Source organism: Trichosurus vulpecula, chromosome 9, assembly GCF_011100635.1.
Source record: "Trichosurus vulpecula isolate mTriVul1 chromosome 9, mTriVul1.pri, whole genome shotgun sequence".
Classification (NCBI taxonomy): domain Eukaryota; kingdom Metazoa; phylum Chordata; class Mammalia; order Diprotodontia; family Phalangeridae; genus Trichosurus; species Trichosurus vulpecula.
The window spans coordinates 75271065-75298622 of NC_050581.1; the positions used below are offsets into that span (position 1 = coordinate 75271065).

Here is a 27558-nt window from a genome sequence, read left to right on the forward strand (position 1 = left end):
TTCTCCTGGGAAGCAGGACACAGCCCCTGCTTTGAAGATCATTGTTCTACTTTCCAGCTAAACCGACCTATCTGGTATTTCCTGAACTCATTCCTCCATGTCTAGAATACATGCCCTTCTCACCTGAGACTCTTTAGAATCCTCAGCTTCCTTCAGAACTCAGCTCCGGTTATCCTTGCTGTGAAATGCCTTTCCTGACATTCCAGTCCTTAGCATTCTCCCTCTTCTTATGATCTTATAATTTACTAATCCGTTTACGTGTTGTTTTTCTCTGGTAAAATATAAGCCCCTTGAGGACAGGGATCATTTGTCATTTTGCCTCTTTTTTCCCCAGCATCCAGCCTTGTATCTTATATATGGCACTTAATAGATGCCTATTGAATTGAATTTGAGTTTTGTGGACCACTCGGGCTGAGCGCCCCTGACCGCCTCTCTCCTCTTCTCCCTCCAGCCCTCTGGAGAGCAGTCATGTCGACCCTACTGGATATCAAAAGCAGTGTGCTGAGGCAGGTCCAGAGAAGCCAGTCTTTTCGAAGGAGAGCTGATGAGGCCGCTGCATCTGGAGCAGCAGCAGGACCCAGCTCCTCCCTGCAAGAAGGTGGACCTGAGACAAGCGCCGCCAGGTGAGTCCTACAAACTCAGCAGCAAGGACCTGCTGAGCGGACAGTGCCCAGGTAGAACAGATCTTGTTCCAATCAGCCCTTGACTGGGTAGGAGGATGACGAGAATGTTACAGTTTCTTGTCTAACGTACTAATATTACAAGATTCAACTGGCAAAAGCTACTCACACCCCCAGTGCTTTCAGGACTAAACTCGATCCCCTCTCTTGACATCCCCCAGACCATTGCTGTTTTCTGAATGATGCTCTCTGGATCTTAACTTATCCCCTAGTCCCAAACCAAATGGACGGTCCGGCAAGAGTTGACAATTTATATAGAGAGTGATCTACAGATACACATGCAGATGGCAATAGGAGAGATTTAGAGGGCTTAGCATTTATCCCAAGCAAGAGAGAAGCACCAGGAAAAGTCCTATTTGATTTCAAGTAAGATCGATTAAGTGCCAATTATTATGGAGAAGGCGCTGTGCTAGGTACTGGGGATACATTGTGAGTCTTGTTCTCCAGCTGCCTACCATCTAACGGGGAGTGAAGGGAGATCAGCACACAGATCAGCCAATCAATCAACAAGCATTCGTTAGATACCCACCATGTGCCAGGGGCAGCTAGGTGGCACAGTGGAGAGAGTGCCCGGCCTGGAGTAAAGAAGACCTGAGTTCAAATCTGGCCTCAGACACTTACTAGCTGTGTGGCCCTGGGCAAGTCACTTCACCCTATTTGCCTCAATTTCTTCATCTATAAAATGAGCTGGAGAAGGAAAGGGCAAACCACCCTACTATCTTGGCCAAGAAAACCCCAAATGGGGTCGCAGAGAGTGGGACATGGCTGAAAACCACTAACCAACCACAAATGTGCCAGGTATTATATCAGGGGCTAGACTAGAGCTACAGAGACAAAAATGAGACAGTCCTTGCCATCAAGAGCTTACATTCTGTCATTAAAAAAACAACAACAAAAACTGCGATACAGTAGAGAGTGAGAAGTAGAGGTCTAGGCAAACTATACAAGAAACGGGAGGAAGGGGAGTATATTTAACCTGGTTAAAGCAGAGTTGAACCACATGGCCTTGGAGGCCCTTCTAATTCTAGATTTGTGATCCAAAGTGTAGAATTTCTATATGTTTATGGAAGACTTTGAATGCCAGAGTGAAGGAGGAGTTCATACTTTATTCACTAGGCAAATTTTGACGTTTAGTCATTTCAGTTGTGTCCACCTCTCCATGACCCTATTTGGGGTTTTCTTAGCAAAGATACTAAAGTGGTTTATCATTTCCTTCTTGAGCTCATTTCACAGATGAGGAAACTGAGGCAAACAGGGTTAGGGGACTTGCCCACGGTCACACAGCTAGTCAGTGAAGATGAGACTTCTTGATTCCAAGCCCAGTGCTCTGTGCATTATGGTGCCACCTATAGCCAGTAAAGGTTTGTGAGGCATGACATGATTAACACTGTCTTAGAACTATGAGTCACCCAGCTACATGTAGGATAGATTGGAGAAGGGAGTGACTTGAGGGTAAGAAAATCAGCTAAGAGTCTAGTCCTATCTGGTCCCTCTTAATTTAATTGTCCAATAAAATTGATAAGTAGGAAACTTGCTAACTAGGAAGGCTTCAGCCTACTCCCCAGCTAGAGAAAGGTATAATATGAAGGCAGAATTCATGATTTCAAAGAAAATCATAAATATGCCCGAATGGTTCAGAATCGCAGGATATAAGGAATTCTCAAAGTAAAAGGCAGAGGAATTAAAGCATTTATTCAAGCTCCAAAGTAGCAGACCCACAGACCAGGGTCCCCAATTCGATATCCTGGCCAAAAGCTTCCAGGCCCAATAAGTCTGCCTCACAATAGTAACCAGGAGGTTACAGAAAAACATTATGACAGTAAGCCAAATCATATTCGTGCTCCCCCTCAATGCTGGGGCCTTCCGGTAAGAAGATTACCCCACTGGCCTCAAGTCCTTGCTCAGCACCCTCCTGTCTGCACATGGGTCAGCCCTGCTCTTGGTAGCACCTGCTGCTTCAGCTTCTTCTGCTTTGGCTTCTGCTGCTGCTGCTTCCCCTACTTCTGCTGCTGCTGCCTCCACCACGTCTCAATCTCCAAGCTGTGTTCTCTCTTTTTATGCAGTCATTAGACATCATCCAATGGAATAGAACATCATCTGAGCGACCAGAACCCAGACACCCACTATTGGCTCTGGTCTTAGCAACTCCCCCTAGGACCCTGGGGGCTTCACGCCCTAGCACCTAGCAGCTAGGGGCCTTGGGCCTACTTGGGAGTGAAGATACAATCAGATCTCCCTTCATTGGCCCCACCTGGGGCCCCACCTAAAGCCTATTCAAATGGGGGAGGGGGAGAGCTTCTCATCTACTGATTGCCTTAATATTCGGTCCCAAGACTTTTCACATCCATTACATAGGCAACTTGTGTCTAAATAGCTACAAACTCTTCTCCTTTTTTTTGTACAGTAGAATCCCCCTGAAATGAACACATCACATTTGCAAAATACTTCACATAACATCTCATCATCAGAGTGGCCACATGGCTCACTTGTTAGCCCCTAGATCTTTGTATACATTACATACGTCAATGGGAAACTTGTGTCAATAATACCACAACAATAAAACAGTACAACAGTGATAATACAAAATAAGTACACAGAACAATATCATCATTCCCCACCTCGAATGAATGGGGCTCAAAGTCTTGGGGCATGGGGCAAAGGTCTCATTCTCCATAGCTTCTTCTTGCTGAAGTTGGACTTAGAGCTGTCCCTGCCCCAAGAGATCAAGAGTCCTATTTGAGAGGTCAATTCTTTAGCAAGCTGGCAGGAATTCCAGGAATGCTAGGTGCTTAGGCAGTCATCTGAAAGTGTAGGGTACTTAGGCCTAAAAGAGACAGAAGTAGCAACCAGGTTAACCAAAACAAAGAACAAAAAGGGTAGGTAAGTATGGTCTATTATCCTTCAGATAAAATCATTTCCATTTTGATTGAGACTCCAATTATGCAAAAATTCGATCTCATAGCCTAACTCAGGTAGGAAATGTTTCTTTTCAAAGGGAACACAATGAGGAAACTAAGTCAGAAGGGTCCCATCCTAGATAGAGACTAGGATTGCCCTCAAGGCTTTTTCCCCAGACACAAACTTTCATCTGTTAATCACACAAGATCACCTTCCCTCCCAGTGGCTTGTAGAGTTTATCAGCATCAGCCATACTTCTGGAGTCCATGAATCTATTATTAAAGCCCTATTCATGGTAAAATATATGGCTCAGGGGTACGATTTGGTAATTATCTTCCCCTGAATAAACAACTGTTACAGTATTGTCCTTCCCATAGGCTATGACTTCTGCAGCCTGAGTGAATGATATTTGTATGTTGGATTAAAGTAAGATTGTTAACCCCTTAACGTTGCTCTCCTTAGTAAAGCAGATCAAAAGAATCTGGGCTTGCAGCATTCTGTGAGCTGGTTGTTGTTGGTTTTACACCTCCCACAGCAGCTGCTAGCTGGATTGTTGAAACAAAAGGTCCTTCCATCACTATATAAGTCCACCATCTTGATTTTTTTATGAACTTCCCATTTAGTTTCCAAACAAAAATAATTTTATTCTCCCAGCTTTGGCAGGATAGGGTGACCTCTAGACCTCTTCTGACCATTCTGATGTGGCTTCTTGATAGGGTTATAAGGGATGAATCCTAGCCACTAGATACAGGACATTTTTACCAGGCCCACCCTCATGGTCTGCCTAAATGTCTTTCAACAAACTACATCGTACGATGCCTCTACTGGATGGAACCTGGGTGTAGTTTGTTGAAGGACATTTATCAAAGATCATATATTTAGAACTAGAAGGAGTCTTTAAAAAGGCCATTGAATCTAATCCCCCTCTTTTTTCTTTGAGGGGGGAAGACGAGGCAATTGGGGTTAAGTGACTTGCCCAAGGTTGCAGAGCCAGTAAATGTCAAGTGTCTGAAGGTGGATTTCAACTCAGGTCTTCCTGACTCCAGAGCTGGTGCTCTATTCACTGCACCACCTAGCTGCCCCGCCCCCCCTGCCTTTTTAATAGGAGAAAAATGAGGCATAGAGAGATTAAGTGATCAGATTTCCTGATCTCCAAGTCCAGGACTCTATTTACTAATGCTAAGCATGCTACTCACTGCTAATGAGCGCTTATAGAGCACTTTAACCTTTGCAAAGTGCTTTACATATGCTCTCTCTCTTCATCCTCACAATAATCCTGTGAAGAAGCTGCTATTATTATCCCTATTTTACAAGTGAGGAAATTGAGGCAAGGCAGGGTTAAATTACATGGCCAGCATCACATAGTAAGTATCCCAGGCAGAATTCAAACTCAGGTCTTCCCACCTCCAAATCTAGCACTCTCTCTGCTACCCTATGCTGTCTCCAGCCTGGATGTAGAAGGAGCTAAGTGATGCAGTGGATGGAGTATTGGTCTTAGAGTCAGGAAGACTTAAATCTCGCCTCTCACATTTCCAGGTGTACTTACTAGTGATACTTACTAGCTTTGTGACCATGGACAAGTCACTTAACTCTGTTTGCCTCAGTCTGTATGTAAAGAGCTTTGGAAACCTTAAAATGATATATAAATGTTGTTAGTTTTATTATTGAGGGTATGGACTGGAAGCCTTGATGGTTGTGCCCATCCCTAGATCCATTTTCTTAGAGGACCTCAGTCTCCTCTACATCCCTCAGACTCCCTGACATTCCCCGTCAGCTGCAGTAGGAGGGATAGGACCCTGGGGAGAAGGCTTGATTTGTCTGACTCTGGCTTTGACAGCAACAACTGTTCCATGGCAGATTAGTGAAGCTGAGCTGCCCTTTTCAGAAGGAAGATGAAATGTCAGATCTGTAATGTTCTGGAGCCCTGGCATCTCTTCCTTCTGGGGAGCTATTTTTATACTCTCCAAGGCTATCTAGGCACACGGTGTGCCTAGGTGAAAAGTCTACCTCAACAAGAGTTGTAAAGCCTGTCAGTTCTACAATGTAAAGAAAGAGGAGTCAGATCCCTTCACTCTCTGGTCCTCAGTTTTCTTTGCTACAAAAGTGGAGAAGTTGGTCTGGATTCCCTCTGAGGCTCCTTCCATGGCAGACGGATGTAGGATTGTACTAAGTCCTCTCCTCTGGACTATACCTTCCTTATCGTAGAAGGATGGGAATTAATGCCATCTCTGGCAATGTCCAAAAACTGAGTCTCCTCCCTCTCCAGTTCATCCGTTGCAAACTCCAACAACTTTCACTAAAAGGAAGTTCTCCCTTGCATTCACCGTAAGTCTCTCCTGCTACAGGTTTTCTGAAATTAAAAAATTTTTTTTCACATAACCAAGTATTTATTTTCTCTCTCCAACCTTCCCACCCTGGGAAAAGAAAATGAAAACCCTCGTGACAAATTTACATAGTCAAACAAAGCAAGTTCTCAATCTGGAAATAAAACGTCTCATTCTTCATCTTTTGTCCTTCACATGTCTGAAGGTGACATACTCTATCCTCTGTCTTCTGGGATTGTAGCTGTCATTGCATCAATCATAATTTTCTTTTTTGTTTATTTGTTTGTTTTGTGGGTTTTTGTGTTTTTTTATAAATAATTTTTTTTATTTTTAGTTTACAACACTCAGTTCCATGAATTTTGGGGTTCCAAATTTCCTCTCCCTCCCTCTCCTTCCCCTTTTCCCAAAGACAGCATGTAATCTGATATAGGTTCTACATATACCTTCACATTGAACTTATTTACATAATAGTCCAGTTGTAAAGAAGAATTATAACCAATAGAATGAATCATGAGAAAGGAGAAATGAAACCAAAAAAGAAGGAAAAAAAGAGAGAGCAAAGTGTTTGCCTCAATCTGCATTCAGATTCCCTGATTCTTTTTCTGGATGTGCATAGCTTTTTCCACCATGAGTCTTTTGGTTTTTTGGTGTTTTGTTTTTGTTTTTGTTTTTACATCATGAGTCTTTTGGAGCTGTCTTTGAACCTTGCATTGATGAGAAGAGCCAAGTCTATCAAAGGTAATCATCACAGATACAATGTGTCTGTAATCACATATAAAGTTCTCCTGGTTCTGCTCCCCTCACTCAGCATCAGATCACCTAAGTCTTTCCAGGTTACTGTGAAGTGCTTCTGCTCCTCATTTCTTATAGCACAGTAGTATTCCATTACATTCATATACCACAGTTTGTTCAGCCATTCCCCAATTGATGATGGATCAGAATTTTCAAGTCTTTCAAAGTTTGTTTTCCTTTACAATGCTGTTGTCACTGTATACATTATCCTCCTGGTTCTGCCTACTTCCTCGTGCAGCAGTTCATACAAGTCATCCCAGGTTTCCCTGAAACCGCCTCTTTCATCATTTCTTCTAGCAGAGTCATATTCCATTACACTCATAGGTCCTAATCTCATCCATCCATTCCCCAATAGATGGGCACCCCCTTAGTTTTCAGTTTTTGTGGTAGTAAAGGTGCTGCTGCAGTTTAAGGCCCATTTTCCCCTTTGATTCTTCGTCAAGCAGGCTGAACCACCGTTCATCATCTTCGTCTATGAGCACTTTTCATGGCCTTGAGGCCCAGTCTGACTCTTTTCTCCCCCATTCCCCCCCGCCCCGTACCTCCTCCCCCTCCCACCTCTACTCTTCAGGCAGAAATCATTTTTGTTCCTGTCACCTTTATACCTTTCTTCTTTTGTGTCTGGGGAGCACAAAAGAGGCTGGCTGACCTCTCCAGGCTACTTATTGACGAGAGATGTTCAGTCTTCATGAAATCCAATCAGGGAATTCAAATCAGCTCTGTTTCCTAAGAAGCCCACTTCAAAAGGTTTGAGTATTGTTGAGAAGGAGCCCAATGGGAAAGAGGGGTTGAGGTCACTCATTTTCTTCTCCTGCTCTCGCCTTCGTCTGCAAGTCCTGTTTTCTTCGCTGGCTTTTTATTTTTTCCATAAACAGAAGGAAGGGGTAGGAGTCATGGGCTGGCTGCATGAGAAGGTCACTGTACTGGAATCGAGCTCCTCTCCCATCCCCCTCTCAGAGTCCTCTTTTCCCCTTTATACTTTCCTCACACCAAGCCCCATTCCTCTCCATGAGTACTCTTCCTTTCATTTGTTTGGAGAACTGAGGCCTCAGAAGAAGTTGCTTACATTTTTTTAGATACCTAGTCTGAAAGCTGGCTAGTCCTGCCTAATGTCTCCTTACCCCAGCATGGCAGGGCAGGATGCTGTGTCTATGCCCAGGTGAGACTGTCATCTCCTAGAAATACTAGAGGTGGCAATTTGCTAGGGACTTATTCTAGCAGCCTGCCTTGCTGACTGAGCCCCATCAACCTGAGACCTCTGGCCTCCCATCATTTTGTTGGGTGATGGTCACAGAGAAACTGAACAATGAATGCGAAGGAGTCAAGGCACTGATATTCTCCCCCTGGTCTGGTTGCTGGTTCCTGTGAGACCCTGGACAAGTCACTGTACTTCTCTGAGACTCAACCTATTCATCTAGAAATGAGGTGGGTAAGATGGGGTGTAGGGTAACAAGTCCATGCAAACACCAGGTAGAGACAAAAGTAAGAGGGATGGTTGAAAACATTGGGAAGGCCTCAAAATCTGGAAAGGCTGTTATTCCTGGAAAGAGCATTTCATAAGACACATTGTGATGTAACAGGAAGAGCCCTGATTTTGGAATCAGGAGATCTGAGCTCAAATCCCACAGACTCTGGACAAGTTAATTGACTTGTGGACCAAAAGGAGCTCCCTCCCTTCTTTCCTTAAATCCCTTCTGTGATCCTGTAGAGCTTTAAATATTATGAGACGGTGACCTTCTAGAAGGCTGCTGGATCTGAGCTCGGAGCTGGGGACTGCTTGGTCCTTGTATCAGTGATAAAGCTGGAGAAGGTAAAATGGCCTGACCAACATAATTGATAAAAATCATGTGTGTATTTCCTTTTATCTCCATTGTCTCATGGCATCCTCACAGCAGCTTTGGGAGGTGGTCAGGGCAGGTTCAATATCTCCATGTGGCTCATGAGGAAATGGAGACCCATCTCCCAGGCAGTGTGACCTAATGGAAAGAGTTAGATCTGGAGTCAGAGAGCATGGGGATGAATCCTGGTTCTTCTGCTTTCTGGCTGTGTGACCCTGGGCAAGTCATTTAACTTTGTGGAGCCTTGATTCTCTGAAACTGTGAAATAGGGGTGATAAAAATTGTGCCACCTTCTTCCCAGGATGTTGTTAGGAAAGAGCTTTGTAGACTTCAAAGTACCATAGAAATGTGTAGCTATTGTTGAAATGGTTGTTCTCAGGATTATTATTGTTGGAAGCCAATGGCTGGGACTGGGGACAGCACCTGCTGGGATTTGTTGGCTCAGACCCCAGACCTCTGGTCTGTGGGGCAGAGTCAGTGGCTCACCCTGAAACTCCCTGCCTCTGTTATCCTCCAGGGAGGAAGGAGATGATGGTGACTTCTTTTCGAAGATGAAATTGATTCTGAAGAAGAAGGAAACCAGACAGCGTTTGGGGCGGCTGGAGGTAAGAAGGGCAGTCGGGCTAAAGGGTTCAGGAGTTCCAGTGTCTATCTCCCCTGGCACCCTCCAGTTTCCCAAAGCTGTTTCTTTGTGGGGAGCTGGAGCCAGGAGTCCTCAAGGCTTGCACTGAGGCAAGGAAAGGTGGATACTTGGTTGCTCTTTAAACAGCTCAAAGGCTTTCTGTAAAGCCAATCCAAGAACCCAGGGCTGCACAGTACCAGGGGTTTCCAGTGGTGGGAGTCTGAGGCTCTGTAATTCAGATGTAACCCACGTGTTCAGCTCTGACATTACAGGTCCTCTAATGTTGGAATTCCTAGCTCAAGATCCCTAAACTTTTTTTTTTAATTTTGGTAACTAATTGGTTTCCTTTAAAATACATAGGCATTTTGTTTTATGCATTTAAAAACCTATTCTGAGAAGGGATCCATAGGCATCACCAGACACAAATGAGATTAAGAATTCCTGTTCTTGTGTGACTTGGCTGCCAAAAGTAACCCTAGCCCCATAGGATTAACCCTAGCTAGGGGGTGGCCAATTAGAGTCTGGGGAGGCAGCTGCTTCCTGTTTTAGAGCGGAGGTTAGATGAAGGGAAATCCTTTTGCCTCCCTAACACCTTTCTACCTCCACTCCTCTCTCCCCATTTTGGAAGCAACAGTTGGACAGAGAGGTTAGTGGTGGACATGGCAAGAAAGCAGTACCCTAACTCCACTCCCCATGTACTCAGTGAGCTAAGGTACTGGGGATTGAGAGGGCTCTGCCTCCTTTCCCCTTCCCCATCCCAACTCTGCCATCCTCCTCTTGGGAGGAACCCATGGTCCACTGATCCCTGTCTTCCTTGCAGGGTGTCTTACACAGCAGTGCCCCTCCTCCTAGGGAGCCCCTGGGCCCTGGACATGCTGCTGAAAGCCTGATGCCAACCAAGAAGGAGGTAATGGAGAGAGTGCATCATGTCCTGCTCCTTAACTCTTCCCTGGACAGACTGGGGTGTGGGGAAGAGGCCCAGGTCTGCTCCCTCAGCATAGGAGTTCTACTTTGGGAGGTTGGGGTGCTTTAGTCCCCTGGCCTTGGTGGGCTGGGTATCTGGTGTTCCCAGCCCAGGTGCATTCTGCTTGCTGGGGTTCTTTAGATTTTACTGGGCCTTGGTTTTAGCCAGCAAATATCAGAAATCCCAGCCCCGTTTAGGATGCCTGTCCCAGGGGCTCCTCCTGGAAGGCTAGGAGCTAGTAATTCATAAATACCTTCCCTTAAGATTGGCACTAGTCCCTGCCCATCAAAGGAGACTGATAGGCAGTCAAGATACCAGGCTGTGGACAGGAAACCGTTCAATGTCTCATCCCACCTGGCTTTGCCTCTATCCCCACATCCGTAACAGATGGAAATGCTCTTTGAGGAAGCCCTGTACACTGTGTGCTACAGATCCGGGGTGGTATCCCCAGAGCATGTGGCCAGTGAAGATGAGCTCTTTGACTATCTTCAGAAGGTAAGTGGTCAGGAGAGATCCCCTGGATATCACCTTCCCTCCAATCCTGACCCAGGGAACCTCTTGAGAAAGGGAAAGCCCCTGAGGGAGGGGCTTCTTTAAGTGTTGATCCCATTTCCCCACCCCCAAAAGGGTGACAGCAGAAAAGTGATCCTCAGGGTACCCTCTACTGAGCAGCAGGTCAAAGGGGCTCTACCTTGGGAAGGAGGGGGGTAGATTTGTCTGCCCCTTGGGGAGTTTTCTTAGATTTTAGTTGGCCTTGGATTTAGCCAGCAAATATCAGAAATCCCAGTCCAGTTCAGAATGCCTGCCCCAGAGGCTCCTCCAGGGAGGACAGCAGCTAGTGGTTCTTAAGTACCTTCCCTTGAGACGGGCACTAGTCCCTGCCCATCAAAGTAGACTGATAGACAGCCAAGATACCAGGTCAGCATGGGGGGGGGGAGGGGAGGAAAGAGAGAGGGAGAAGGAGAGAGAGAGAGAGAGAGAGAGAGGGACTAGAGAGAGAAGGAAGGAAGGAAGGAAAGAGAGAAAGGGGGGAGGGGGATCCAAGTCATCCCCTGATCAGCTTCTGTCTCTGGAGTCCAGTCACCTGTCCTGTTTGTCCTCATGTCTGCTGTGTTTACTGTTTACTAGGTGATGGTAAAGGCTGTGGTTGTACAAACATCCATACTTACTAGTCTTTGAGTCTGTCTGGCTGCCCAACCCTACCTTCCCAATGCTTCCCCGAAGGTCACTCACAGTGCACTGTCAAGTATAGACAAAACACCTATTTTCCGGACCTCCTTTCCCAGGGCAGTGGACAGGGAATATGAGAGGGAAATGTGGCAGATTGTAGTCTCCTGAGTCCTAATGTATCAGCCCCGTCCAGGCTCAGACCCCTTTCCCCCACCCTCACAGACACACTGCTTTTCTGTGGTTCCACTGTCTGTGTCATGTCTATGTGTTGAGCATGGGAGTCTTGTTGTAAATGTGTATTTTTTTTAAAACTGTCTGCTGTCTTCTTTTGCTGTTTTCTGTTTGAAATCTTGCTCTACAGCGGGATCTGTCAGGGTAAGTAAAGTCCCTCTCCTCCCCTTCCCTATCCAAGTGCTTAAGGTGTGTGAGAATAGAGGGCTCAGCCCCTAAAACTGGTTACCCAGGCCCTGGGGAGCCTGCTCCAAGAAGCTGTTCATCCTTCCCCTAAATCAGCAGGAGCAGCCTCCGAGGAGCCTAGACACATAGCCCCATCTCCATCCCAATTTCCTTGCTTGTTTCAGAAATTGGGCCCAAAGGCCCCTGGAGGATGGATGGGAGAGTCTGGAGTTGAAGCTAACCAGTTCATGCCAAAAGTTTCCTTCCCACTCCATGCCACAGAGCCATAGGAGCTGGGAGGGACTTTAGACATCATGTAGTCTCAGCTCCTCCATTGGTCAGATGAAAAAACTGAGGCCCAGGGAGGAAAAGTGACTTGCCCAGGGACACAAAGCATAGTGTTAGAGTTTAGGACTAGAACTCAGGTCCGAGGGTCCCTAGTTCAGTATTCCTTTTTTTTTTTCCACTGCACCACAAATGCCTCTTACCACTGCTGGAGGGAGCCAGTTTTGGGGAGACCAAAAACCTTCTTTGCCCAGTTATTGAAGCTATAGAAAGTAAGAACTGGAAGGGCCTTCAAAGACAACCTAGACTCAGGCCTGCAGAGGTCATGGCTTTAATCAGTCACACAAGCACCTGGTTAACACCTACTATGTGCAGGCATTAGGCCAAGTGCTGGGGCTACAAATACAAAAGCAAGACAGCCATAGACACCTCCTCAGGGAGCTTACGTTTTATCATGTGTCACATACAGGTAGGATGTAGGCCAACTAAATATAAGAGGATTTTGTTGTTGTTGGAGAAATTCAGCGGAAGCAGGGGATACATTTTTTGCAGGAGTGGGGAACCTATGGCCTCAAGGCCACAGGTGGTCCTTTGAATCCAAACTTCACAGAACAAATCCCCTTAATAAAAGGATTTGTTCTGTAAAACTTGGACTCAGTCAAAAGGCCGTGCCCGAAGATCTAGAAGGCCACACATGTGCTTGAGATCGCAGGTTCCTCACCCATGGATAAAGAAAGGCTTCATGTGGAAGGGGCTACTTAATTACTTCCTCCAACCGATAGGTGCCTATTAAGCATATATGTCTTACATAATGTCTACATACTTAGACATTGTGTTAAGTGCTGGGGATTCAAAGGTAAGAGTAAAACACTCCCTGCCCTCTACATTCTAACTGGAGAAACAAAGGCACATAGATAGGAGGTAGATACAAAACACAGACAGAACAGATAGAAGGTAACTTTTTTTTTTCCAATTTAACAAGTATTGGGGCAGCTAGGTGGCGCAGTGAATAGAGCACCGGCCCTGGAATCAGGAGGACCTGAGTTCAAATGCGGCCTCAGACACTTGACACTGTATGACCTTGGGCAAGTCATTTAACCCCAATTGCCCTGCCTTCCCCCCTCAAAAAAAAACCAATCTAACAAGTATTTATTTTTCTTTCCTTTCCACCTCCCCCATCCCCATTGGGGGGAAAAAAATAACCTTGATACGAGGTAACCTTGTTGGGGGGAAAGAGAAAGAGGGACTAGGAAAGGCTTCATGCAGAAGGTGGCTGAGTCTTGAAGGAAATTGGAATTCCAAAAAGTGGAGTTGAGAAGGGAGACAGTATTCCTAGCATGGGGCGGGGGAGCAGTATAAAACGGGGGTAGAATGGGTGTATGAGGAACAGCAAGATGGCTATTACGAGTGGGATGTCGGGTGCAGGGAGGGCAGTAATGTGTAGAAGGTAAGAAGGGGGGATGGTGTGAAGAATTTGAAATGCCTCCAACAGAGCCATTAGTATTTGATCCCGGAGGTGATATAGAGTCACTGAAGTTTATTGAGGAGAGGGTGACCTGGTTAAACTATTTTAAGACCCTCACTTTGGTGACTCTATGGAGGATTGTTTGGAGTAGGGAGAGACTTGGGACAGGCAGCTCAGTTAGGAGGCTGAGTCCTGGTGAGAGGTGATGACTAAACCCGCAGCGCAGCGGCGTGACTATATGATGAAGTAATTGACACAGAAAGACAAAGACATGGGGCTAGGCGAGTCGTATGGTCAAGCTACAGACTGACTTTAATGGAGTTACTGACAGTATTTTATACAGGTTAATTGCTGAGTCATCCTGACTTCAAAGAAAAGTACAATAAAGCGTTGATTAAGTTTTTTGTCTCCTTGTTCCTGGGAACGAGACGCCAGTCTCCTACAGGCTAACAAATTGAAACATTTCTACTCTTTCCCACGTAGATAAACATACTGAAACATTTCTGTTCTTTCCCATGTGGATGATTGGCTGTGAAAGTGGGTTTTCTTTGCCACATCTTCTTATCCTGTACCTGGCCTTGCCATGAATAGACCCATTTTCAATTGATCCTGCCTTGCAGAGGTCTAAGAGGCCTAAACAGGACATAGCTGGCTCCCCACAGATGACAGTGGCAGTACCAAGGTGGTGTCTGTGAGTGGAGAGAAGCAAATGGTTATAATAAATGTCAAAGATCCAGCAACTGATTGGATATATGGAGTGAGGTAGGGCAAGGAGGTAAGAATGATAGATACCAAGGTTGTGAACGTGGGTGATCGGATGATTAGAGGAAAAAAAGTAGAGGTATTGGTTTTGGGAAGGGAAAGATTATGAGTTCTGTTTTACTTATGGGATATATAATGCAAACAGACAGATGGTGACCATGGGACTGAAGCTGAGGAGATAAACTAGGTCTGGATATATAGATAGGAATTATCTGCATAGAGGTGACAGTTGATCCCACGGAAGCTGATGAGATCACCAAGTGAAAGAAAAGAGAAAAGGGCCTAGGACAGAGTCTTGTGAGATGCTTACAGTTATAGGCATCACGTGGATGATGATCTAGCCAAGAAGAAGGAGAAGGAGTAGTCAAATAAGTGAGAGGAAGACCAAAAGAGGTAGCAGTACCATGAAAACCCAAGCCAAGAGAGTGTTGGAGACAATGAGCAATAGTGTTAAATGCTCCAGAGAGATGGAGAAGAGTGAGGAGGTGGGGGGAAGGCCGCTAAGAAAGCACTGGTAATTTTGGAGAAGGCAGTTCAGAAGTCAGAAGCCAGATGGACAAAGATTCAGAAGAGAGTGAGAGAAGAGTTAGACCCTTCCAGCATAGAAGGAGTTTGGCTGGAAAGGGAAGAGAGATATAGACTACTACTTACCCAAGATTACTGAGATAGTTAACTGGGATGAGAATTCAAGGGCCTGGATGGGGCCCAAATATCTCTACATCCCACAATCCACCCATTTGGACTGATTCTCTACCTGACACCCCATGGGAAAAACTCAGAATTCTTTAGGGAGAGTGAGTTCTAGGGGAGAGTGTGAGCCTAGTTCCCCATCCATAGAGGCCTTCAGTAACCTCCCCAGTAAAAGCCATTTGGAGATTAGGATCTGGGAGGCACAGTTGGGATAAGGAGAGGGGTTAAAGATTCTTTGGAAATTAAAAGTGACAGGTCTATAAATTTCCTCTCTTCTGGGAGAATCTAGCCCTTTGGAGCCTGAGGTTCAGTTAAGGTATTTCTCCTGAAGCCCCATAGCATGAGGTGGAAGGGTAAGTTGAGGAGCCTAGCCTTTGAGAGACTCTATATAGACTTAGACAGGCAATCTGTTGCCAGTGGTCAGGGGCTCTGGCAAGGCAAGCCATGCCTGTTTTCTGGGTTTGGGAATTGAGTACCCCAGAAAGGTTGTCTTTGTCACTCACCTACCATGGCTGTAGCCTCTAGGATTGTTACAGACTCCCCAGGTGGGAACTGACTCTGGGGGACAATCTGGGCCATCCCCCTGCCTTCAGGTAGGTCAGGACACATACCAGTCCAGGAGAATATCCCTCCTTTTCCAAATCTAAATTCATTCATTTATTTTTAAAAGTGACATTATTTATCAAAATGGGTGACACTTCTAGAGTTTGAGACTATGTGGTGTTGTGTAAAGAGCACTGAATTTGAAGTCCAGGAGGGAGTCATTATATGAAACACACTCATTTCTTTTATAACGATGTGATGGATGTGGATGTAGAGATGATGTGGGCTAAGAAAACCTGGGTTTGAATCCTGGCTCTGACATTTCCCTGCTATGTGACCTCACCCAAGTCACTTTGCCTTTCCGGGCCTCAGTTTCTTCACCTGTAAAATGGGGATAATAATACTTGCACTACCTTCCTCACAGGGTCATGGTGAGGAAAGCGCTTTGCGTACCTCAAGGTGGCATCAAAGTGGGAGCTGGTATTATTATCACTAAGCATGGAACTCCTGAAACCTGAGCAGCCCCTTTGCATCCTCTGTTCCGAGTCTTGTAGAGATGCCAATGTTGCAGTTGTTGGGAAGAGCAGGGGAAGTAAGGGGGTTAGTCCTCCTCTCTGGGCCAAGAGGCTGAGCATGCTCGTGAAATCAGTCCTTTGCCCTTTCCCCAGGATATGGGGCTGCGTTTGGCCTCACAGTTTGGGGAAATCCCCTTTGTGGGCCTGAATGAGGCATCAGGTCCTCATTGTTCCTCCCCATATCTCAAAAGGTTTTATCTTGGGAGAGGGAGGGAGGAAACCAGATTCATGGAGATGAATCTGACACACAGTGGCCAGTCGGGCTGATAGCTGAATGGCTCCTTGGAGCCCTGTGTGGCACCCGCATGGCCTGGGGTAGGCTAGTGAGCCCTTCCATTCTCTGCCCTGCATGCCCAGGTGTTCGGTATGAGCTCTTCTGAGCTGGAGGCAGCCCTGCAACGCGTGAGGGAGGCCAAGGTAATGGGGGACCAGTGTGGGAGGATATTGTGGGATCCCATGACCATTATTCTTGTGGCCCATTCATTTTTTTCAACGTTTTTGACCTCTAGTTCTTGCTCCCTGCTCTGCCAACCACAACCTCCCCCCCACCAAACTTTTCCTTTTCCCATTTGGTGTTCTGGAGACCCTTTTGTCTAGAAAGGCCCATGAAGATCACTCAAGGGTTGATAGCAAGATGGAAGGTAAAGGGAGTTTAGTAATCATCTGCTAAGATTGGCCCACTCTCCCCTTCAACACTGGGGCTTCCAAACCCTCCCACTAGCTAGACTGTTACAGCATCTTCCCAAGCCATTCAGACCTTCACTGAGGGCAGGTACTAGAGGTCCCTTCTCTTGGGTACCTAAGCCCAAGCTGGGGACTTAAGGACTCCCCAGTCACTGGCCCCTTTCTACTCTCTCAGCCTCCAGCATATTCTTTGAAAGTCACAGTTGTGCGGGCCAAGAACCTCCTGGCCAAGGATGCCAATGGTGAGTGAGTTCTGTCCTTCAGATCTCAACCGTTCAGTTTGATTGATGGATTTCTACCTTCTTGTACGCCTTGTATTTCTCCTGGGGGGAAAAGAGAAACAGGCCTGCCTGGCCCTGGAGTTACCAAGTCCTTCCCCTCATCAGGGGGAGTTGGGCTTGAGCAAGGGTGCTAATCATAGTCATACTTCCCCTGACTTGCTGTTGAGGGCAGGGACCAAACCCTTAGTGGGATTGGACCTAGTTAATTTGTAGTTCTAAGAAACTGCTACCTTGTTCTCAGACAAAAGCTACTGACATGGGACTGGTAGATTGTCATCTAACAGCTGGGATGGTTGGGGTTTGGTGGGAAAGAATCCTACCCAGGGGAACTAGATGGGATAACCTCTGGAGAGTGTTCACCAAAGCTGGAGAAACTGGCTTTGTCTCCCAATTTCTATGGATGTAAGTGGGGAGGGGGAAATTAGGAGCTGAAAGCAAGAGTGTGTGGTAAGGAGTAGGGGCAGACCTAGGTCCTGTAATAGGTTTCTGGCCATAGCCTTTGCTTGTTAGGTTGGAGGGATGTTTTCCCTCCTGGTGATTCCTGTGTTAATGCCTAAAAGTAGTTTGAAATCCTCCAGCAGATCTTAAGGTCCATAGGGCGGGCCTGAGGCCTGAGTGCAGGACTTGGGATGGGTAGTGGGTAGTAGATAACTATGCCTCATCTACCCAGGGTTCAGTGACCCATACTGCATGCTGGGCATCCTGATCGGCCAGAGCCCCCGAGAGCAGGGGGAAAAGAAAGAGCGAAAATTCAGCTTTCGAAAGCGAAAAGAGAAGGTAGAAAAACGCAACAGCGCTCGAGATGTGCTCCCGGCCAAGTACATCCAGGTCACCGAGGTCAAGAACAGCACTCTGAATCCTGTCTGGAATGAGCACTTCCTATTGTAAGGATATGAGGCTCTGGCCAGCTGCGGGTTGGGGTGCAACTCAGCCCCTGTGGCTAGAAACAGGGCCCTGGCCTTGGGTCCGGGGTAGCTGGGCAGCTGACCACCTTAGGACTATTCACCCAGCCATGCAAAGAGCATGGATCCAGGAGGAAAAGGAGGGAACCCAATGGCTAGAACAGGCAACCCCTAACAGTTATTCCCATTTTACAGATCAGGAAAATAAGAGCTCACACAAGGGAACAACTTGGCAATGATAATCCAGTGATTTAGTGGCAAAAGCTGGACTAGACTGGGTCTCCTAATTCCTAACTGTCCTGGGCTCTCGTTAGCAATCAGATTTGTACAGAACTTTCTCATCCATTTTCTCATGTGATCCTCATGGTAGCCCAGTCAGCAAAGCAGGGAGGGGACAGCTATCCCTGTTTTAGAAATTAAGCCCAGAGAGGGGGAAGTAATTTATCCAAGGCTGCACGGAGAGTTGGTGGATGGTAGATTTAAAGTTGACATCTAGCCCAACTCTGCCCTTTCACAGGTAAGGAAACTGAGATTCTAAGAAAATTAAGTAACTTGTCCAAGGTCACACAGTAGCAGATTCAGGATATGAGCCCAGGCCCTCTGATCCCAAGTCTAGTATTCTTTTCATTCTACCAGGCTGCCTCTCCTGACTCCCAACCTGTGGTCATTCCATTGCACCACAGTGGGTGATGAGAGACACAGCACGGGGCTCAGAGCTATCCCTGGAAATTTGCTTCAGGGACAGGCTGGGGAAAACTATCCCTCTCCTGGCCATGCCTGAGCAGAGGGTGGTCTTTTTCTTTCTGGCAGTGAAATAGATGATGCCTCCAATGACCAGCTGCACCTGGACATATGGTAGGAAGGGCAAAAATCTTCTGGCTGGGCTTAGGGCTGGCTGGTGAGGTCCATGGCCCACAACTGGGTCTCTTGTGTCTTTCAGGGACCACGATGATGACGTCTCTGTGGCCGAGGCATGCAAAAAACTTAACGAAGTGATTGGCTTCAAAGGAATGGGCAGGTACAGACAGCAGACACGTAACACTGTGGCCAGAAAAAAAAGGTGGGGTGGGGGTGAGATGAGGGAAGGGGGAGGGGGAAGGAAGACAACCAAAGGGCTTCCAGCATGGAGCCACGTAGGAGAAACAGCCACACCTATGGATGATGGTGTGGACCATGGAGTCTGTGGGCCTCAGCTTCCCAGTTCTTTGCCAAACCCTCCTCTTGTTTTGGGCCACAGCCAGCATAGGGCCCCTGGGGAAAGCACCGAGGCATTAGCTACTGATAGTCTTCTCTAAATATCAGGGAGGGAAAAAACCTAAAGAGTAGGGGAAGTAGGAGGTAAGGATGATTACTTGGGAATTTGAGGATTTCAGGATTCCTCCATTCTCTTCTTCTTCCTACAGGTATTTCAAACAGATTGTCAAATCAGCCCGGGCTAATGGGATGGCAGGAGCTTCAGAAGACAATGCTGATGACTTCCTGGGCTGCCTCAACATCCCCATTCGAGTGAGTAAAGAGAAAACCACTTTCACTCCTCCAACTGCTATCAGCAGCTTCCCTTCATGAGGGAAGGGGAGCCGACAGAGGGTGTTACTCTAGTAACATCTATGTCAGCTCGGTGGGGAGAACATGTCTCTAGTGGGGGCTGCAGCACTCTGTCCTGAGCCCTAGCTATTGAATATTTTATAAATGACTTGGCCGAGGGCCTAGATAACACAGTTATCAAAGTTAGACGATGATACAAAGTTGGGAGAGACAGTGAACATGAAGGATCCTATGAAGCAAGAACCAAAAAGATATGGACATGGGCCAGCTGGCACAAGGTGAAATATGATAGGTTTAGAAAATCACAGGCCCAGCAAAAAAACAAAACCCCACAAAGTCAGAAAATGTGGGTTTAAAACATCAACTACACGTGTCTATCAGGCTGAAGGAGGTCTAATGAGACAATGGTTCATATGAAAAGGACCTGGAGGAGGGGGAGGTTTCCTGGTACACTAGAAGCCCAATATGTGAGTTATCAGTAGGATGTGGCAGTCAATCAATCACCACAAGCATTTATTTAGAGCCTACTGTTTACCAGTCACTGCTAGGTACTGAGGATACAAGTCCAAAGAATGAAACCGTCACTACTTCTAGAATGTAAGAGAGCTTACGTCCTGATGGGGAGGATAACGAGTGCATATAGAAATATGTTTCAAGTGAATAAATACAAATCCAAAGTGTCCCCAAAGTGGTCATCTAATGGGCTCACGGCTGCACTAAGACTTTTGTAGTTGAATACAAGGTAGTCTGGGACTGAAATGCCTCATAGTGGTTAATTAAAGGGATGGCCTGTTAATTGAAAGAAGTGTTGATAGTGCTAACTATCTGACAAGGAATGGTGGGAAAGACAGCTGTTAAAAGACATTAATTGTAACAGAGAAGACATGTATGGAGATCACTAACCCTGTAACATTACTGTATTTTACATGGTAGTTACTTGTGTTGTCATATCCATTCTACATTGTAAGTTCCATGTTGTTGTTGTTGTTCAGTTGTGCCCAGCTCTTTGTGACCCCGTTTGGGGTTTTCTTAGCAGAGATACTGGGGTGGTCTGCCTTTTCCATCTCCAGCTCATTTTACCGATGAGGAACTAAGGCAAATAGGGTTAAGTGACTTGCCCAGGGTCACATGGCTAGTAGGTGTTTGAGGCTGGATTTGAACTAGGGAAGACAAATCTTCTGATTCCAAGCCCAGTGCTCTATCCACTGTGCCATCTAGCTGCCCCAAGCTCCACGAGGGCAGAGATAACAACTATTTTAAACTTTGTTTCTTTCCCAAGTCCTTGGGGCAGTGCTCTTCACATAGGAGATTCTTAATAAATGTTTGAATTGGGAAAAAACTGTTACTAATATTCCAGACCTGCACTGAGAGGCATACTTTCCAAAACCAGAGAGATAGTAGTCCAGGTATGTTCTTTCTTGGTCATGCCATATCTGGGGTCTTGTGTTCTGTTCTGGGCTCCATCTTTGGAAGGACATAGACGGTGTGGAGTACCATGAGTAGAGGGCAGTCAGGATGGCACAGAGCCTGGAGACCACGCTGGCCACATATGGGTGGAAGCACCTGAGGAAGTCTAGCTAGAGACCAGAATGGTTAGGAGAAGTATGATTGCTGTTTTCAAGTGTGAAGGGTGTCATATGGAAAAAGAATGAGACTCGTCATGTCTGGCCCCAGAGGACAGAATTAGGAGCAACAAGTGAAGGTTGTAGAGACAATTTTAGTCAAGTCAACAAGCATTGAGTAAGTTCCTATTGGGAGGGGCACTGCGTTAAGCACTGGGGATCAAACCAAGATGTCCATTTGCAAAGTCCATTGTCTCCAGGAGCTCGAGGTCTAGTTGGGTAAGACAACATACAAACAACTATGTACAGACAAGATATACACAGATTATGTTAGAACTAATCCACAGAATCATCAGCGCTTAACTAGCACTTTTGGCATTATTCAAACTCACATTAAGGGGGATTGGGAAAAACTTCTTGTGGAAGATAGGACTTGAAGGAAGCCAGAGAAATCAGGGGGTGGAGATGAAGAAGGAAAGAGTTCTAGTGAAAATGCCTAGACTTCGTAGATGTCTTGCTTTAAGTGTGATGTAAGGAAAAGCTTCTTAGCGCTTTGAACTCTCCAAGAATGGCATGGGCTGCCTGGAGAGGTAGTGAATTCCTGTCACATGGTAAGATATTAAGAAAGGTTTGTTGACTAGAGTTTTCCAAGCACAGATGTGGCACTTCTGTTGTAAAGTGGATCAAGTATTAGACTAAATAACTCCCAAGGTCCCTTCCATCTCTGAGAGCCTTAGAGGGGAGCAGATCCCAGGAACCCCCTTATACTCTCTCTGCTCCTGCTCCCAGCTAGAAAAAGGAAAACCCAAAGAACTGTCAACTACTGCCCAGGTCTAATCACATCTGAAGCAGATTGTGAGGCCCTACCTCTCAGGAGCAAGAACTGGCTATCTGGCTTCCCAGGTTCTGCTTCCCCAGTTTGTGGTTCTTGCTCTTAGCCCTGGGATGTGATGGGAATGAACCCTGGGTGCAACAACAAAGCAGATGGTGATGCCTCTTTCTTAATGTCATTTCTATCAATAAACCATATCAGTTTGTGATGTTGAACCATTTAACAGATCCAAGGACTTTGGTGACAGGAATTTTTTTCCCCCTGGATCTTCAGAAGCTGTGGCTGCAGCTCCTGAAGGAGCATTTACTGGACTGCATCTCCATGGGGGCTGCCTCCCAGCATGATGGCCAAGGCCACTGGACAGGAAACACAGCTTTTCCCAAAGCTCTTGGATTCAGGGTCCTAGGCTGTCTCCATCAGAGTCTGAAAGGAGGTAGGGGTCAAGGTGGTGGTGGTGGTGGTTTGGCTTGCACAGCACATGCTGCCTCCCTCCTCTGCCTGAAGGTGTCTGGCTGCTTTACCAAGTTGCCTCAGACAACTTATCAGGACATATGTATCATATCATAGAAGGACTAGAATCTCCCATGGGTGAGTTTACCATGCTAGAATTCCATAATACTAACATTACAGATCTGTCACATATTCAAGTATGCCTTTGGACACCTTCCTCCCCTTCTCTGGATGCCATAGAATCTCAGAGTTGGAAGAAACCCAAGAGGTTCAGACTGTACCTAAGTAGTAATCTCCTGTATGATATTCCGGAGATGAGGTCATCCAGCCTCTGGTTGAAGACCTCCAATGGTGGTGAATTCCTTCCTTCTCTCTCGTCCCATTCTATCCCAAATAAGATGGCCTCTTGCACTTCTAGACAACTCTCATTTTTAGGAAGTTTTCCCTTATAAATCAAGCCAAAATCTTCCACTCTGTAACTCCTTGTTCTGCTCTCTGGGGCCAAGCAGAGCAAAGTGAATCCCTCTTCCACATGACAGCTTTTCAGACTCTTGAAGACAGGGCTCATTTACCACCTTAAGACTTCTCTTCTCCAGGCCAAACATTCCCCGCTCCTCATTTGGCAGTCATTAGCCATACTACTCTGCTCATCTTCCTTTGGTTATATTTCACTTTGTCAGTGTTCTTTCTGCCCAGAACTGAATGCGTTTCTTTAGAATAGTGTGGCCAGGGCACAGATCAGTGGGACTACTGCCTTCCTTGTTCTGAACACTGAGCTTCCACTAATGCAGCCTAAAATAGAATTCGCTCTTTCAGCTGCCACGTTACAGTGTGGACTCATATTGAGAAGGCTGCCCACTGAACCTCCCCCTCCTAGAGCCTTTATTATTTTTCCACAGGAACTGTTGCCTTAATCATGGCTCCCCCATCGTATATTTGTTCAATTCACTTTGGGGGCTCATGTTTAGAACTACGTTGTCGTTATCGTTGTTAAATCATTCAGTTATGACTGACTCTTCGTGACCATGTGGACCATAGCATGCCAATACTGTCCGTGGGGTTTTCTTGGCAAAGATGCTGAAGTGGCTTGCCATTTTCTTCTCTAGTGGATTAAGACAGAGGTTAAGTGACTTGCCCAGGGTCATACAGCTAGTGAGTATCTGAGGCTGGATTTGAACTCAGGTCTTCTGGACCCCTGGCCCCATGCCTCATCAGAAGTATATATTTATCCATATCATTTTATTATATGATTTTGTACATCAATATATATTTTATTGTATTATTTTATATATAAAGTCATAACATAAATACAAATAATATAATACAAATAATATATTATTTTATTAGATCCTTTAGCCCATCTTTTGAACCTGTCTAAATCTAGCTATCCTTTCCAGCCTTGTATCATCTATGAATTGGGCAAGCAAGTCTTTTCTGCCTTCATCCAAGGCACTAGCCAAAATGTCGAAACCCAGGGCATGACGTGCTTCTCTCACAAGTGAAGGGTCAGCCTGGAGCACCTTTAAAAGTCCTCCTAACTCTAATATCTTCTAGGATTCTTGGCATGTCTGTTATATGAGGCAAGGTGGTTGTGTTTGCAGAGAAATGAACAGGGCTTTTCCTGGCAGACCAATGCCATCTGGCAGTAGGGATGAGGCAGACTTATTTCTTTCTGCAGGAGATCCCTGTGACTGGCTTAGACAAATGGTTCAAGTTAGAGCCTCGATCAAGCTCTTCCCGGGTGCAGGGAGATTGCCACCTCATCCTCAAGCTGATCACCACGCAGGTAGCAGCCTTTCCTTTCTACTCATACCCTTAGAGCAGTGGGGAGCTCTGCTCCTGGACTGGGATCCAGAACGTTCCCACTGTGGCATCCACAGCTGTTGGAAAACAAACTTCTCAAGGTTCACGGCTGCTCTATTAGGACTTTGTGAATTCTCTTTTCCTGCCACCTGCTTTCTGGCTATCTCTCTCCTTCCTTCTCTTTCTCCTTCCTCTTCCCTCTCCTCATTCTCCCTCCCTCCCCCTCTATCTCTAGAGCTCCTCTGCTTTTCCCTCTTGCCTCTCTCTCTTTCCTGCCCCCTCTTCTTTCCCCATCTCTCTCCTCTCCCACTTTCCACTTTATTCTTACTCCATCTCTTTCCCATTCTACCTTTCTCCTCCTTTTTTTTTAATCATATCTTTTCTCTTTCCTGTTTTCTCCCTCCGGGAATTCTCCTGTGGGCTCTGAGGTCAAAGAGAGGAGGCATTTCCCACCTGGGATTCCTGGGTTATTTTGCCACAATCCAGGTTCTCTCTGTGGCATTATTTGAGTTGGTGTGTTTGTGGTGGGGGTGGGGGTAGGGGTAGGGCTATGTGGAAGAAGGGCTGGGTGCTGGTAAGGGTGTATCGTGGACAACACTTGGGCCAGGAGGCATGCTGGGGGGACAGTACTGGCTCACTAAGAGCAGTTTGGGGGGATAGGCCAGTGAAGCATGACATAGACTTCTGTTTCAGAGAGACACCAGCATGAGTCGGAGGATGTCAGGCTTCCAGGTACATGGACTGCTCCTCAGCCAACTGCTTAAGTTTGAGCATGGCCAGGACCAGGTGGGCCTCAGGGACTGCTGCTTCTCTCAGCAGGTGGCTGGAAGGGGTGGAGGGTGATAGAAGAAGGGAAGTAAAGGCTTTAGTCTGAGCCTTGAGGTCCAAGCCCATCCTATTTCCCTTCTCTCTCCCTGGGTCCTGCAGCTAGGGAACAAGGAGGTCAAGGAATATATCTGTAATAAGCAACTTGGGTGCCTACTGCATGTGGAGGGGAGGGGAGAACAGTCCTTGCACCTTAGGAAACTCAGTCTGGTGGGGAAAGTGACTCACATGCATGGGATAGGAAGCACCACAAGAGAGCGTATCCAGGTATGCCCAGGTCAAAAGCTACTAGGGCTGGCAAGGTAGGCAGCGTAACAACAATGTTACTTGCAGCTACTGTGGCTGTACCAGCACACAGGAGGACTGCTAGCAGAGGTTCTTTGATCTGCTTTTTTAAGGAAAGCAACTTTAAGGGGTTAACAATCTTACTTTAATCAAACATACATATATCATTCACTTAGTTCAGGGCAAAAAAGTCAGCACCCTGAACTTCAGAGAAAGCATAAACAGAAATTACAAGCAGAAATTATATAAACAGAGCAACATAACACAAATCAGCAGACAGGCTTCTAGCTATCTGTCCAAGACATTATATACATAGTTACCAGAGAGAGAAGCACCAACATCTGGGTTTTTCAAAGCTGGGGGGGCTCCTTAATGGCTACTCAGAGTCTTGTCTGGTCAAATCACACAACACTCTTGCAGTGAGTGAGCCCCCAAACAAAATGCTAACCTCAGAGAGTATATATATATATATACATACCCCTTTTCAGTGCCTGAGGGCTTCACGCCTCTCAAGGGCTTTGCAGGTCTCCTGACCTAATTAGCAAAAGGGTGAGGGTCTTTCTACAAACAAAGGCAAGACTCAGTCAAAGGCACTTGATTGCCTTAGTGCTGAGAAGCACTCCAAAAGAAAAAAAAATAGTAAAAAGTCCCACTTTGCTCACCCTTACAGGCAGCTACCCAGTTGGAGACAGCACACAGAGGGACACAATGAGCGACACTTTTTAACATGACATTTTCTAACTGCATATCTTTTTGTGCCAGAGCATGATACTCTATGGATCAGAAGTGGTTCTGTGGTAAATCAAGTCAAACGAGTCATGGTAACACACAGTGTTATAATTTTCAAACTTTACCGAGGGGGCAAAGATCCCTTGTCCTGATTCTCTGTTGGACAATAAGAGCAATAGCTCGCCTTTCTATAGGGCGTTAATGTTGACAAACCACTTTGCTCACAGCTATCCTCTGAAACTGGAAAATAAGTGTTATTACTCCATTTTACAGATGAGGGAACCAAGGCTCAGAGCAATCAATGCCTTGCCCAGAGTCTCAGCACTTGTAAGTGCTGGAGTTAGGATCTGAAGCCAGCAACCCAGCTCTTGAGCTGCCAGAAGTCAGAGGAGGCGGGGGGCTGAGCATCAGCAGAGGCAGAATTAGTCCTAGAAGGCCTCCTAGGGGGCCTTCTCACCTCTGCCCCATTCCCACCATCATCGTCAAAATGTTGGGCCCTTGCCTTGGCAGCCAGAAGCCTACGGCTGGAAAGGAGAACTGAGTGGGCCCGCAGTCACCATTCTTTCTCACCACGGGACCCAGACAGACCTCTCAGCTCTGCAGCTGGCCATGATGTAAGTATGGTCCAGGTTTCTTGGAGGGAGGTTAGAGACTCAGAGACATTTTCCTGCTACCGCTAAATGGAGAAGCAACTCCAGACCTGGCCCGTGGGACCCAATGGCAGGCAGTAGAGGGAGATGGGGGGGGGAGTGGCGGGGACAGACAGCAAGGAATGACGAGGGTGGGGAACAGACATCGAACCAGAATGCTGAACAATGAGCAGAGACAGATGGAGATGGCCAGATAGGAACGGGGCAGATTAGAGGGCTGAGGAGGGGAGAGAAGGAAGCAGAGGGGATAGATGTGGAGGGGTGAGGGTACATTTGGAGAGCCAGGCACACAGCAGGAAGCAGGGAGAGGCCTGTGCTGATAGGCTGCCTGGGTCGGGGGGCCCATAGACATTGGCAGGCCAGCAGTCAGCACCACCAGGCCTGTAGCTTGGACTACTGCTATCTTCTGGAGCTACTGGGAACCATCCAGGAACAGTGGGGAGAAGCGGCAGCCACTCTCCCTAGAGAACAGGTGAGTGGGACCCGTGTAGGTCAGAGAGGGGAGGAGCTTGTTGGGAAAGCCAGGGAGGGGCCTCATCAGGGCCTACCAGCAGCTTCTGGGCACAGAGGGGGTAGATGGGCTGAGCTTCACCACCCAAAGGCCCAGGTCTGAGGGAGGGGGGATAATGTGTGTGTATTCACGTACACACGCAGGCCCCTGCTCATCTTTGTGTCTGTGCGTGCTGGGGTTTGTGTTCATCTATAAGCTCCAAGTTAGGGGCCCCCCTGCACCAAGCCTCTTGTTTTCCACACAAGTGCTTTGGACATGACTGTAGGGGGAGGGAGGGAGGATGCTTCTCTAGGGCCCCGGAGAGAATAGCTTGTCTCCCCTGCAGGAAGAGAGTTTGGCCAACAGCTTCATCTCTTTTGTGGAGCATGCCCTCCTGCTGCTGAGACAGCTCCGGGAGCTGTTCCCTGTGACCAACAGCAATGCCATCAGCCGCCTTGAGTTCCTCCTGAGGTGGGCTATGCTGGGCTGTCAGGTGGGGGAGGCGGGGTGGACATT

The 27558-nt window shown here is 46.7% G+C and overlaps 1 protein-coding gene across 1 annotated transcript in view; it reads left to right on the forward strand.

Moving 5' to 3' along the window:
* The first annotated feature begins 468 nt into the window (after positions 1–468).
* BAIAP3 (BAI1 associated protein 3) overlaps positions 469–27558 on the forward strand; it is a 37279-nt gene continuing 10189 nt past the window's right edge. The window contains exons 1-15 of the mRNA XM_036738879.1: positions 469–623; positions 9050–9137; positions 9975–10061; positions 10506–10613; positions 16362–16421; positions 16864–16930; positions 17640–17853; positions 18682–18726; positions 18812–18889; positions 19275–19377; positions 23939–24046; positions 24757–24849; positions 26413–26516; positions 26901–27024; positions 27389–27513. Of these exons, the coding sequence (XP_036594774.1) occupies positions 469–623; positions 9050–9137; positions 9975–10061; positions 10506–10613; positions 16362–16421; positions 16864–16930; positions 17640–17853; positions 18682–18726; positions 18812–18889; positions 19275–19377; positions 23939–24046; positions 24757–24849; positions 26413–26516; positions 26901–27024; positions 27389–27513 (1559 nt within the window). The remainder of the gene's footprint in view (positions 624–9049; positions 9138–9974; positions 10062–10505; positions 10614–16361; positions 16422–16863; positions 16931–17639; positions 17854–18681; positions 18727–18811; positions 18890–19274; positions 19378–23938; positions 24047–24756; positions 24850–26412; positions 26517–26900; positions 27025–27388; positions 27514–27558) is intronic.